This window comes from Bos grunniens, chromosome 13 (assembly GCF_055505025.1).
Source record: "Bos grunniens cultivar Pamir isolate PY7600 chromosome 13, Bosgru_T2T1.0, whole genome shotgun sequence".
In the NCBI taxonomy this organism is placed as follows: domain Eukaryota; kingdom Metazoa; phylum Chordata; class Mammalia; order Artiodactyla; family Bovidae; genus Bos; species Bos grunniens.
This window is the reverse complement of record NC_141177.1, coordinates 15,862,465-15,876,098: the sequence shown is the minus strand read 5'-3', so window position 1 is coordinate 15,876,098 and position 13,634 is coordinate 15,862,465. Positions and strand designations below refer to the sequence as shown.

General features: G+C 49.1%; 1 protein-coding gene across 3 annotated transcripts in view; it reads left to right on the top strand.

The window, feature by feature from the left end:
* The window catches only part of PPP1R16B (protein phosphatase 1 regulatory subunit 16B), a 108,108-nt gene extending 96,638 nt beyond the window's left edge, over window positions 1–11,470 (top strand). For all 3 annotated transcript variants that reach the window (XM_086331856.1, XM_086331855.1, XM_086331857.1), the window contains exons 7-11: window positions 938–1,063; window positions 1,606–1,681; window positions 2,295–2,424; window positions 2,517–2,685; window positions 6,529–11,470. In XM_086331856.1, the coding sequence (XP_086187982.1) occupies window positions 938–1,063; window positions 1,606–1,681; window positions 2,295–2,424; window positions 2,517–2,685; window positions 6,529–7,038 (1,011 nt within the window). In that variant the 3' untranslated portion in view covers window positions 7,039–11,470. The remainder of the gene's footprint in view (window positions 1–937; window positions 1,064–1,605; window positions 1,682–2,294; window positions 2,425–2,516; window positions 2,686–6,528) is intronic.
* The last annotated feature ends 2,164 nt before the right edge of the window (window positions 11,471–13,634 follow it).

The window sequence follows — 13,634 nt, the reverse complement described above, 5'->3', positions numbered from 1 at the left end:
CTTCCCAGTGAAGCAGGGAGGCGTACCTTCCCCAGGGGGCTGTTGGGAGGACTAAATGAGATTCTGCATGTAGCTGCTCAGCACAGAGCCTGTAAACTCTCAATAGATTCTGGTGATGAACTCATTGTTATTATTAACATGATCACTTCTATTTATATAATAAATAACAAGGTCCTACTGTGTAGCACAGAGAACTATATTCAATGTAATTATAGTTGTAATCCCCTGTAATGGGGAAGGAAATCTGGAAAAAAATATATGCAGATGAATAACTGAATTGCTTTTCTATATACCTGAAACATTGTAAATCAACTATACTTTAGTAAAACAAAAAATCAAAAAAACCATGAATATCACTCTCCCAGTCATAACTTTTTATTCTCAGCTGTGTACCTGGCCCTGCAGCTTTTAATATCTGGCTGGCTGTGTGTGTCATTCTTAATAGTTGGCAAGCATCAAACATTTATAAATCAGATAGTGATACCAGTTTTCATGTGTGCCTGTTCCAGATCACACCCTGTTTTTTTTTTTTTTTTTTCCTGAAAATTAAAAAAAGCAAAAAAACCCAAAACCTGTTTGCCAGAAACTTGTAGCCACCTGACCCCCGGATGACGTGGCATCTGGCCATCAGGGCTGTGTTCTGTTGGACCTCTGAGACCCCGTCTACAGGGCTCAGTGCAGAGTAAGCACTCAGTAAATGCTGATGCCTTAACGACAGGGGCTTGAAGACAGAAGAGAAGCCCCTTCTCCCTTACCTTCTAGTTCCATACTGCAGACTTACTAATGCTCTGTAACGTGGCTGGTATCTTCACCTCCTTTGATTCCATTCTACTGGCCCCAAGTATGATCTGGGCCTTGGGCTGGGGCATGGGCTATCCTGCTTCCACATGAGGGACCAGCCCCCATGGGGAGTGCTGACCCCTTTCCTCTCCTTCAGCTGCACATAGCTGGAGCCAACGGATACCTGCGGGCAGCCGAGCTCCTCCTGGATCATGGTGTACGCGTGGATGTGAAGGACTGGGATGGCTGGGAGCCCCTGCACGCCGCTGCCTTCTGGGGACAGGTAATTGTCACCCACAGTGCTGTGAGAGAGGCCAGCTTACGGCCAACCTGATGACCTTTGGGCTGGGAGTTGGTTCAAAAGAACACCTGACCCACTTAGGGTGTTGACTACAGCTAGTGTGTAGGATGTGAAAAGACCTACGGAGTTTACAAAAAGGATTGTCAAATTGTGTCCTAACAAGATGACAATCCAATTTGCCAAATTAGAAAATTTCCCACATTTCTGTCTTGAGTTTTTCTACTTGTTTCCCAGATAGAAATCTCTGTAGCTTTCGCCATTCCTCTTTAAACATTTTACAGCTCTGGAGTTATAGCTGACTCCTTCTGTCCCTCGGTATGGCTGAGTCATGCTGGAGGAGGTGTCAAGCCCATTGCATTTGCCAGAGTTCCTGGCTTTAGGGGGCAGAGCCTTCCCTGGGAGTCAGCTTTGCCCTACCATTCTTTGGATCATATCCTAAGAAGCTTTGAACTCTCACTGTCTCCAACTCCTAGGCTTTCTCAGCTATGGGCAGGGGGGAACCCGGGCTTCTTCCTGTGTTTCAGATGCAGATGGCAGAGCTGTTGGTGTCCCATGGGGCCAGTCTCAGTGCTAGGACATCCATGGACGAGATGCCAATTGGTAAGTTCAGAAGGACCACACCTGCACTCATTGATTTTTTTGATGAGTGGAGGATAAATGGTTGAATATATGGTTGGATAGATGGTAGATGGATAGTTTGATGAATAAATTAATGGGTGGTAGATTAATGGATGGATAAGTGGGTGAATGTATGGATGAATAAATAAGAGGATGGGTGGGCAGAGGATGAACCTATGATGACTGGTTCAGCAAATAGGTAGACAGATGAACTAAAGGATGAGAGGGATTGAGTGGGTGGGGATATATGATTTCAGGCTCTTTTCATAATGTCTTGCTTGGGCTCTGTGGGGTACCTTCTGGTTTCTCTTGATATATTTTATATCAGTGGAGAATTGATAACTCCTCTTGGAAGTGATCAAAGGTGTATGAATCCTTCAGTCATACCTGTGAATGGGGACTGTGCGTGGGACCTGGGGTTTCCTCTTCTTACACTCCTCTAAGGATTGGGTTAAAGCCCAGGAAATAAGGCTGGCACTGCTTTCTCCCCTCCACCCACACCCCAGAAGATATGAATTTTCAGTGGGTCTGGGGGGCCCTCGGGGATCACCAGACCCTTCTCTGTCCCCTACCATGGACTCCTCCACCCTTTCAGACCTGTGTGAAGAGGAGGAGTTCAAAGTCCTGCTGTTGGAGCTGAAACACAAGCACGACGTGATCATGAAGTCGCAGCTGAGGCATAAGTCATCTTTGAGCAGGAGGACGTCCAGCGCGGGCAGCCGAGGGTGAGTTGGGGGCAGGACAGCCAGGGGCGCCCAAGGATGCTCCTGCCCATGGAGCCTGGAAGCAGCCTCCCAGCACCTCCCTCTCCCCTTAGGAAGGTGGTACGTCGAGCCAGCCTGTCCGACAGGACCAACCTGTACAGGAAGGAGTATGAGGGAGAGGCTATACTCTGGCAGCAGCGGAGTGCATCCGAGGATCAGCGGAACTCCACCTACAACGGGGACATCAGGGAGACCAGGACAGACCAAGAGAATAAGGACCCGGTGAGAGCTTGCCTCCCACCTGGCCCCAGTGACCACTGCCGTGGGAGGGGAACAGATGGAACCCCAGCCTGGTGTTGCGTCTTTATCTCAGAGCCTTCGGAGGGAGGTCAGCTGGCCATCGCCCTTAAACCAGCTGGATCCTGTCTGATGGGGTTGCCTACCGTGGTTATTGAGGCGAGTGTAGGATGTGTTCACGTCAGAGCTGGGTGATTGGCACACAGTAGGGGCTCATAACTTCCAGGGAGTGAGTGATCACCATGTGCCTGCTTGAGCTCCAGCAGAAGAGAGATTTTGTTTTGGCTTCCCAGAGGAGAAGGTTCAGTAGGGCGGCAGCTCTGGGAGAGAAGGGTGTTAAAACTTTTTTAGGGGGAACCTAACAAGATGTTGAGAATTGTGTTGAGATATCGGGTTGGAAGAAAATTTTTGAAAAGTATAGGGGCTGGCAGAACGTCTAAGAAGCTGGTTCTAGGAGTAGATACTGGTCTGGGCATTAAACCGCTTTCCTAAGAAGATGCTGTATTGTTTTCTGAGAACTGTTGTAATGAATTACCGCAAACTAGGTGGCTTGAAGCGAGACAAATGTCTTTTCTCCCAGTTCTGGAAGCCAGAAGTCTAAAAATCAAGGTGTCTCCAGGCTTGGTTCCTTCTGGATATCGGAAGGGGACTCTGCTCCATTCCTGTCTCCTAGCTTCTGCCATCTCGGGCATTCCTTGGCTTTTTGCTCGCGTGCCTCCAATCTCTGCCTCTGTCTCCACGTGGCCTTCTTTGTGTGTGGGTCTGTGTCTCTGTTTTCTCTTAGAAAGACACCAGTCATTGGATTAGGGCCCACCCTCGTCCAGTGTGACCTCATCTTAATGTAACTGATCACACGTGTGAAGACCCTATTTCCAAATAGGGTCACACTCAGAGATGTGGGGTGGATGTGAGTTTCGGGGGGCACTATTTGACTCAGTACCGATGCATTCAGGTCCATGCCTGGCTGCACTCTTGCTGAGTGGAGTATACAAGTTTGGGGCCAGAGCAGAACTGCTGGGCACAAGGGAGGGGCTGACCATACCAGCAGTGGTGTGCCTTTGTGGTTCTACCATCACACAAAGAGCAGCGGAAAACATTTCTAGCCAGTGTTGCTTGGAGGGATACAAAATGTCTCAGTGGGACCCTGCTTCCCTGCGTGAACAAGGAGGTCACGTGAGGGCTTGTCATAGGGCATGTTCCCACCAGGAGTGAAGGCATCTGCTCTAAAGAATCTCCATTGTGAGAGGAGTTTGGGGGAGAATAGATCCATGGATATGTACAGCTGAGTTCCTTTGCTGCCCACCTGAAACTATCACAATATTGTCAATCAACTATACTCCAATATAAAATAAAAAGAGTAAAAACAAAAAACAAAAAGAGGGACTTCTCTGGTAGTCCAAGGGCTAAGACTCCTCGCTCCCAATGCAAGGGACCTGGGTTTGATCCCTGATCAGGGGATAAACCACAACTACAGACCCAGCGCAGCCAAATAAATGTTAAAAAAGATTTGATTCAAAGTGTTTTTTTAAAAAGAGAGAATCCCCACTGAAACGCTGATTGGGATGGAGCCTGTACACTCGGAGCTCGAGTTCTGCCTCTACCCACCTAAGCTTGGGGGTTAGGAAAGAAAAGAGTTGTAGATTGAAATCAAATCACATTTCAGATTCTTCCCCGATATGCTTAATTATCTTTTCTTTGTGATTGAGGTGTAACTTGTATAACTTACAGAAATCTTAAATGACTTTTTCAATGACCTCTTTCCAATGTGTACCTTTAGGTGAAAGTACACGCATTTCTGTCACCCCAGAAAGCTCCTACGTTCCCTCTTCCAGGCAGCCCTTCTACCCCAAAGATATGAGTGTGTGCTTAGTCACTTCAGTCGTGTTCAACTCTTTGGGACCCCATGGACTGTACAGCCCTCCAGGCTCCTCTGTCTGTGGGGATTCTTCAGGCAAGAATACTGGAGTGGGTTGCCATGCCCCCCTCCAGGGGATCTTCCCAACACAAGGTTTGAACCCAGGTCTCCCGCATTGCAGGCAGATTCTTTACTGTCTGAGTCACCAGGGAAGCCCAGCTCAACCTGGTGCTCTGTGATAATCTAGAGGGGTGGGATGGGGGTGGGGTGGGAGGGAGGTTCAAGGGGGTGGGGCTATATGCATGCCTATGGCTGATTCATGTTGATGTTCCGCAGAAACCAGCGCAACATAGTAAAGCAATTATCCCCTGATTAAAAGAGAAATGCAGGTTCTCAGGCCCCACAGGAGATGGACTGAATCATAAATCCTGGGGCTGGGACTCAGCACTCTGTGTTTTAACCAGCCCTCCAGAGGATTCGGATGCATGCAAGAATTTGAGAACCACTGATCTAAGGGTGTGTTTGCTCAGCCTGACTCCCAAGTCAGATTTCTGACAGGACTCTGCACAGATAGCCCCCAGGGCTGGCTGTGGTACCCACTTTTGGCAGAGCTGACTTCCTGATAGCAGGCACAGCCGTGATAAGACAACTCTGTCTCTTCAACCAGTGGCTCACGGTCTAAACTGTACAAGAAAATCACCTTGGGGAGGTGTTTTGTTTTTGTTTTTAAAAAAACCTGATGTCCAGACTGTAATATCAGTTAATTAAATCAGTCTCCAGGCTTCGGACTCAGGCATTGTATTTATTTATTTATTTATTAACAAATAGGCTTTATTTTTTTGAGTAGTTTTAGGTTTACAGAAAAATAAGTGGGGGAACTTCCCTGGTGGTCCAGTGTTTTAGACTCTGTGCTTCCACTGCAGGGGGCAAGGACTGGGGAACTAAGATCCCACGTGCTGTCGTGTGGCCAAAAAAAAAAAGTTTTTTGTGTGTCTTCTGACCTTGTTTATAGTGATTTTTGGTATGCTTTATATTTTTGTTACTGTCAAATGTATCCACCTTTTCCTTAGAGTTTCTAGGTAGCAGCTCCTTTTAAAGCTCTTGTTACCCAGGGATTGCTGGGTGTAAAAGATCTCTGAGTAAGAACCTCTCCCATTTAGAGCAGAGATATCCCAGGAGTATAGGGAGAGGATTCTCAGTGACCAAAAAGCCCAACTAAGATTGACTTAGAGACACAAAAAGAATGCACTGGCTTGGGTAACTGGAAAGTCTGGGCCAACTGGATCCGGGGACTCAGAACATATCATCAGGGGACTTCCCCAGCAGTCCAGTGGTTCAGACTTCACCTTCCAGTGCAGGGGGTGCAGGTTCAATCCCTGGTCAGGGAGATAAGATCCCACATGCCTCGCGGCCAAAAATCTAAAACATAGAAACAGAAGCAATGTTGTAATAAATGTAGTAGAGACTTTTAAAATGGTCCACATCAAAGAATCTTTAAAAAAAAAAAAAAAAGAACATATCACGAGGGTGCAGTGTCTCTGTCATCTCTCTCTTCCTTAATGTTGGTTTCACAGCCAAGCAGACCTTTTGACACGCCGTCTCCCCAGTTTATGATTCTCACCCCTGCAGTTTCTATAGAAACAGAGCTGCTCTTCCCCAATTTTTCTAGCAGTAAGTCCCAGGGTTGAGTTTCATGGAACCAATTTCTGAACCCATTCCTGCACCAATTCCCATAGTGAGTTAATTGATTGGCCAGGTCCTGGGGTCATGGTTTATCTCCTGGAGCAAAGATGGGAGTCAGTCGGGTCTATCCAAACCCACGACTGGTGAGATTCCCCAAAGGAAAACGGAGGTTTTAGGTAGAGAAAATGGAAGAGGACGGGTTCAAGCAATCATGCCCTCAGTAGAGGCGCAGGTAGGGGTGGAGTTCAGATCCCCTAGCCAGCTGATGATGTTGTCCTTCTCACCCTCAGAACCCCAGGCTGGAGAAGCCCGTGCTGCTCTCCGAGTTTCCCACCAAGATCCCACACAGCGACATGGACATGCCTGTTGAGAACGGCCTCCGGGCTCCAGTCAGCACCTACCAGTATGCGCTGTGTAACGGGGACGTCTGGAAAGTGCACGAGGTGCCCGACTACAGCATGGCCTATGGCAACCCTGGCGTGGCCGATGCCACCCCATCCTGGAGTGGCTACAAGGAACAGAGCCCCCAGACGCTTCTGGAGCTGAAGAGGCAGCGGGCTGCGGCCAAGCTGCTCAGCCACCCCTTCCTGAGCACCCACCTGGGCAGTGGCGTGTCCAGGACGGGCGAGGGCAGCAGCGAAGGCAAGGCCCCCTTGATCGGAGGCAGAACTTCTCCGTACAGTAGCAATGGGACCTCGGTGTATTACACGGTCACCAGTGGAGACCCCCCACTCCTGAAGTTCAAGGCCCCCATAGAGGAGATGGAGGAGAAGGTCCATGGCTGCTGCCGCATCTCCTAGTCTCTGTGGGATGGAGGAGAGAGATGCTTGGGGAGAGGGGCCCTGGAATCCAGGCCAGCCCAGCAGCCCTGGCTGGGGGCGGGGGGCAGGGCAGCTGGGGCGGGAAGGGGGAGGTGGGCTCTGCGTTCCAGAGGAACTCAGAACCCACCTTTCAGCCAGCTGCCTATAGCATCACCACTTCCCATGGTTCTGCTTCTTGCTGCATTGTCTGCCATCAAAAAACAAGGCCCATCGTGGCTTCCTGTCTCATCCTGCTGTCAGATTTTGGGAGGGCGAGCTGGGATTCCAGTTCTATTGTTGGTCAAGGCTTCTCTGGACCAGTACTCACACATCGCATATCAACACACACACACACACACTCTCACACTCAGTCAACTTGTGTAGGGATGACACAGCTGGGCTCATGGGAAGCAGGTGGGAATGAAAATTTGTGAGCTCTTCTAAGAGGATTGAAGTTAAGATTCAGAGTTTTGTTACCACTGCCAACATGGCTTTAGCAGGGGAGGGGGCCTGCTAACCTGAGACCCATCATCTTGCCTGGAGTCCTATGATGACTTGGTATTGTTGTCTCCATCTGGTGGGAGCAGGAGGTCTTCTCTGTGTTCAGAGGGAGCTATGGTAAAGAATCTGATTGCAATGCAAGAGATGGGGGTTCGATCCCTGGGTCCAAAAGATTCCCTGGAGAAGGGAATGGCAACCCACTCCAGTATTCTTGCCTGGAGAATTCCATGAACGGAGGAGCCTGGTGGGCTGCAGTTCATGGGGTCGCAAAAAGTCAGACACAACTGGGCGACCAACACTTTCACTTTGATGCACCCACAGCAGGTGGATGAGATGGATGTAGACCTGCTCCCCACAGCCTTGCCCATGCCTAGAGCCAGCTGTGTAAGCACCCAGGGGCCAAGGTAGAACACCAGGTAATTCTGCTCGTGGAATAATCCAAATCTATTTTGCTCTTGGATGGAAGCTTCAAAATGTGGCGAGGAGAGGGAACAAAGGTAGCATAAGTGTGTTGGATAAAATAATTCTTTTAGACTGTAAAACTCCAGGTTGGGGAGGGGGATCGGTGAATTAGCTTTCTTTCACAGACAGTATCATGATCACTAGGTTTTACTGACTGGTATTGAAAAAAAGTGAAGCTAAGGGAGAAGCTTCAGTTGGAAGGGCTTTTCCAGGGAGAGAGGTGAGTTCATGTTTTTAATTTCTGCAGACATCTCTGTTCAGCATGACAGAGCCCAGCGCCCTGACCGAGCTTTGTGACTGGTCAGATGGTTTCAGTCCAGCCTGTCTCACCCAGTCTTCCTCAGACTGAGCCATCAGAGTGAGCAGTGGAGGGCTGCTGTGGCCCCCACCTCTCCTAGAGTGAATGTTCAGGACTCCCGGCCCAGCTTTGCTTTTTTAGGAATGCCCAGTGACATGGGCTTGCCAGTTGGCTCTTGTGAGCTCCTGTCTGGCCCAGGGGCTGCTATCCTGCTCCGGCCCAAGCCTGCAAATCCAAGGTGCCCATCTGTGCTCCAGCGTCGTGCACCGCATTCCAGTGGTGGTGCTGGAGTTGGGTCTTGCGCCAGCTTTACAGTTTCACGGCCCCCAATCTTTCTGATGCTGGGGAGGGAAGACTGCGAGGGACAGGATGCCTGCCTCCTCTCCACTGCGTCCTCTCATGAGCCCTTTGAAATTGTTGCCCACGAGTTGGACGCTGTCCACGGGCTTGGCCAAAACCTACTGGTGTAACTAACTAGCTGCAGGTCTGTTTCCTGCTCCGTGCGCCTTTTACTTGTTCTAAAACTACCTCTTTAGAGCTCTGAAGGGGGCCCCTGAAGTCCAGATTCAGAAATTTGGGGGACAAATCTGGGTTCTCTTTAACCCTTTTCTTTCTGAACCTATGAGAAATTCTCCCTGCGAGACATCTGGGCCAGAAGTTGGGGCTGGTGGGGGCCCCTTGTGCCACAGTGCTAGTAAGGGGGTCCGCTGTTTGTCCCAGTCCTCCACTGTGGCCCCCAGGGCTCCTGTAGCCCAGAGGCAGAGCTGGATTCCAAGGGTTCTGGCTGATGCTTCACCAGGTGCAGGGCAGCTGGACCGGAGAGCAGGGCCTCAGGAGTCACTTCGCCCCTGGTGGCTCCTGGATGCAGGGAGAGTCACAGCATCAGACCACTCCCACCCCAGTTTCAGGGCGGATCCAGTGTAGAGTGGAAAGTCAGGTCAGGTGACTGCAGACAGGTGTGCGTGACGCCTGCCACATCTCTGGGGTCTGGGGCTGGCTCTCTTATCTCATCCTATGATTGGGTCAGGGCAGGGATGATCCAAAACACTCATACCTTTAGGCTTTAAAAACAGTGTTCAGATGAGACTGACACTGGAATTCCTCTTGAGCTGTGAGCTGGGAGGTCCCGAGGGAAGCCACACGCTCCTAGGAGAGAGCTGTGCAGGTTTTCAGATCTGTTTGCTCAGAGACCAGAGACTGAAGGCATTTATTGCCCCCTCTGAGTCCTTCTGGCTGTTTCCTCCTTCCTCCCTTGCTTCCTGCTCCTGGGCCACTGTCTCCCACCCAGAAGGCTGGGAGTCCCAGCTGATTGCCTGACAGGAGCCAACTTCAGGCTTTTGGGCATTAACTCATGTTTTCAGTCAGGGATAAACCATTCCCATCAAGTCCCAGGGAAACTTTCCCTGTGGATCTCCTTGGTGTCGAGGGACAAGCTGGGGCCAAGGTCATTGAGTTATTCACTCTGTAGTTTATTGAGTACTGAGGCTCACCAGGCACTGTGTTAGGCTCTGGGGATAGAGGAGGAACGAGGTGGAGTGAGGACACTGCTCTTTACAGTTCTCATCCTTGGAGGACCACGAGTACCAGCAACTCCCATTTGATTCAGAGACAGAAAAGCTGTGTCCTGGTCCATCAACCCTGTGCTTTTCTGCTCTTGAGAATCCCTGGACTGTGGATTCCTTTAGTTTGGAGGTTGCTGAAATGGCCACCCTTGGATAACATTTGCCACTAAATGGTGGAGATGCTGGGTCTTGGGTTCCAGGCAGATGCCATCTGAAGTCTATCTGGAACTTTCAAGGATAGCTGCCTTCCAGCCAGCATCTTTTGGGCACTGTCTAACAGCAGTTTGAAGTCAGTGTCTGGAAGAAAAAGGAGCCTGGAATTTGCTGCCAAATACAACTCAGGTTCTTCAGCTCATTGTCTCTTGCTCGTTTATTACCTAATCCTCCTGCCCCACCAGTGGATAGTGGGAGGAAAAGGAGCTTCTCCTTTAACATCGAAGCCTTTCCTCATAAGTCTGCCTCTGTTCCTGGCAGATATGGAGCAAGGAGCACGGAGAAAGCTGGCAAGATCGACCAGATGCCCAGCTCCTGGTTAGACCCCAGTCTGGTGGCAGTTCCTGGCAGATTAAAGGAGGCTATTTCTAAAGCATGTGCCACATAGCTCCATGTGAGCTCCAGCCCTTGCTCCCACCCTGAAAATTGGTGACTCCCACCAGAGACTGAGCTGCTGGCTAGTAGCTCCAGGAAGTTGAATGAACCCTAAGCCTAGGTCTTCTGAAGACTTAAGGATGTAATTCTCCATCAGATTATGCAGCATTGATGAAACTGCTCTGTACTGTTTGATCAATCTCAGCAGGCTTAGAAAAGTTAACAAGGGTGTGTCCCCTGACCTACCCACCAGTTGGCTGGCCTTGTCATAACATGAGACCCATTTTGGTTATTGGTATCAGATACCTTTTGATCTGGAGTTCTCTCTCCCACTTGCTTTTCCAGAGCAGAATACTGGGATGCTTTCCAGAAGCGCGCTTCTTACAGGATGCCTAGAAGGACTCTATTTAACTCTTGCTATTGTGACCTGGGGACAGCCTCCCCTCCCCCAGGGCACCTAAGAGCCAAGGGTCATGTGGCCAGTGGGTGACTTTGCAGAAGTGACTGCCTTCGCTAGAAGCACCCCTCAACAAGAGTCTCTTGTTGGTCAGTTGGTCAGAGGGCCTGCTTCCCATGGGCACTGTGAGTGCCAAGGTGCGGGGCCTGGCTCTGTGCACCCAGGAAAAGTCTGCAGATCCCCAGCCCCCCCGCAATAATTCACCAGACCAGAAGCCACTGATGTACAGAGAACACTTAAGAAAAATGTATTTTATGTGAAAAAAAAAGTTAAATCTCTGTATACTGTATCAGCAGCTTTGTGTAAAAATGGCAATCAAGAGAGTCTAATATATTTAAAGCCTTTTTTAAAAAAAAAAATCCTCGCAGATCTTTGATATTGTATTGAAGTAACTTCCAGGTAAGCTCCTTGCCACACGTGGCAGTGGTGGGCCATTTGAGACCATGGCTCAACCACATCCCAAAGGGGCGTGCCCCTGGAGTCGCTTCCAGTTGCCAAGGCCTGTGACAGAATTCGCTGTTAAAGAGTTTTTAATTAAGATGAATTAAATTCCTTTTAATAACACCTGCTCGGTGTGGCTGTGGTCATTGCTATGAACTTGCTTGAACTATAAGGATTTGAATTCACAAAGAGGTGATGCCTGGGATAGATGGCAGGGGAGGCTTCCCCGTCCCTGCCCCCACCACAGAGGCCTTGCCTGGTTGGCCCCTAAATCACAGGGAGGCCTGAGGGCTCAGCCATGGAGCAAGTATCTTTCTAGACTGCAAGAAGGTGAAACAGGATGAAATCAAGAAAATAAGAGTGGTTGAAAATGACCTTCAGGGACTTCCTGGTGGTCCAGTGTTGAGGATCTGCTTTCCAATCCAGGGGATGCGGGTTTGATCCCTGGCCAGGGAACTAAGATCCCACGTGCCTCAGGGCAGCTAAGCCCATGCTGCGTGTGCAACAAGAGAAGCCCCTGCACCACAACTTGAGAAAGCGTGCGTGACACAACAAAGACCCAGCACAGCAAAAATAAAGAAAGGACCTTCATCCTATCAAATGTTGCTTTTGAAATGAGCATGGAGCCCTGTGATAGCTCCTCTAACATTCTCTTCCCACACTTTGTTTGTCTGATGACATATATAATGGGGCTGCCCCCTCTTCTGTTCTCTTGACCTGTCCTTCTCTCCTCCCCACTCTATCCCTGTCCTCCTCATATAGTTTACAGTGGGGAAGTCAAATACTGCTTCACATTTTTACAACAACTCAGCAGGTAAGACCGTGGTCATCCTCACTTCTGACCTCAGGCAATGGAGAGATTGATATGCTCTAGGGTTACACAGCCCTAGACAGTGGTCCTTGCTTTCATCACATACAGAAATTTGTGGGTATCTTGAAAGAGGATGAAAAAGGGTGCTCTCTTGGACCCTTTTGGATGCTGGCTGCCAGGACAGGGACACACAGAAGTTCCCATACTTGAGCTTGAAAAACTTCACAAACAGGCTGGGTTTGAGGAGAGAGGATGAACAGAGATATCTGTGTAGCAGTGGACATTCATTGATTTGAAAAGTATATTGTTTTTTCAATGCTAGTGGTAACCTCTCACATTTATGAACACTCTACAGTTGTACATATGTCTTCTCACACAAAGGGAATGAGGCATGAAAATTAGCTATTAGATTTAGCACTGTGATGATGATCTTTTAATTAATTAATTAATTTGGCTGCATTGGGTCTTAGTTGTGTCTAGCAGGATCTTTCCTTAGTGGTACGCAGATTCTCTAGTTGTAGCGGCATGTGGCAACTTGGTTCCCCAACCAGGGACTGAAGGTGGATTCATAACCACTGGCCCACCAGGGAAGTCCCTCATGATGAGCATGACAAGAGGTTTTGGTTGAGCAATGAAGAATGAGTCTAATTGGACAGGATTCAAGACAGAATGGGAGGAAGACTGGAGATGGCAGGTATAGAAAACTCGTTTGAGGCTTTATGCTATAAAAGTGAGAGAGAGAGATGGGGAGGAAGCTCTAGAGGGATGTAGGGTTAAGAGAGGGTTGTTTGAAGGATGAAAAATATTTCAGCATATTTGTATGCTGATAGGAATGAAACAGTAAAGCAGGGAGACTGATCATCCAGGAATGAGGAGAGAATTGCTAGAGACATAAGCTTAGTAGTAGAGGGATTGGTGATAATGGAAGGTATCAGAGACAAGCTCAGGGGCAGTTCATCCATAGTAACACAAGGCCCAGTATGTGGGCAGAGATGCAGAGCAAGTTCCAGGAATTGGTGATGGACAGGGAAGCCTGGCGTGCTGCAGTCCATGGGGTCGCAAAGAGTTGGACTTGGCTGAGCAACTGAACTGGACACAAGGCCCAGTATGTGGGCAGAGATGCAGACAGGTAGGAAGATGTGGTGGGAGCATGTGGAACGGTCTTCTCTGACTGCTACTATTTTCCTCAGTGAAATAGGAGGCAAACTCTTAAGAGTAAGAAAAAGGAAGAGGTAGAAGTAGGGAAATGTAGGCTAGCAGGCAACCTTAAGGGCCCACTAGAGACCATGAATTTCAGGCACAGTTGGTAGACATCGTTGTGTTTTCTTTTCTGCAGAATTGTATGTCTGCCCTGGTGCAGGTGGAAAGTAGGTGGAGAGTGGGGTTTAGCCAGGGTTAGGGGTTCGACAGGCAAAAAACGGTGAGGTGAGAGAAGAGAAAGCTAGCTACCCTGAAGGGCAGTCAGACGAGTAGCTA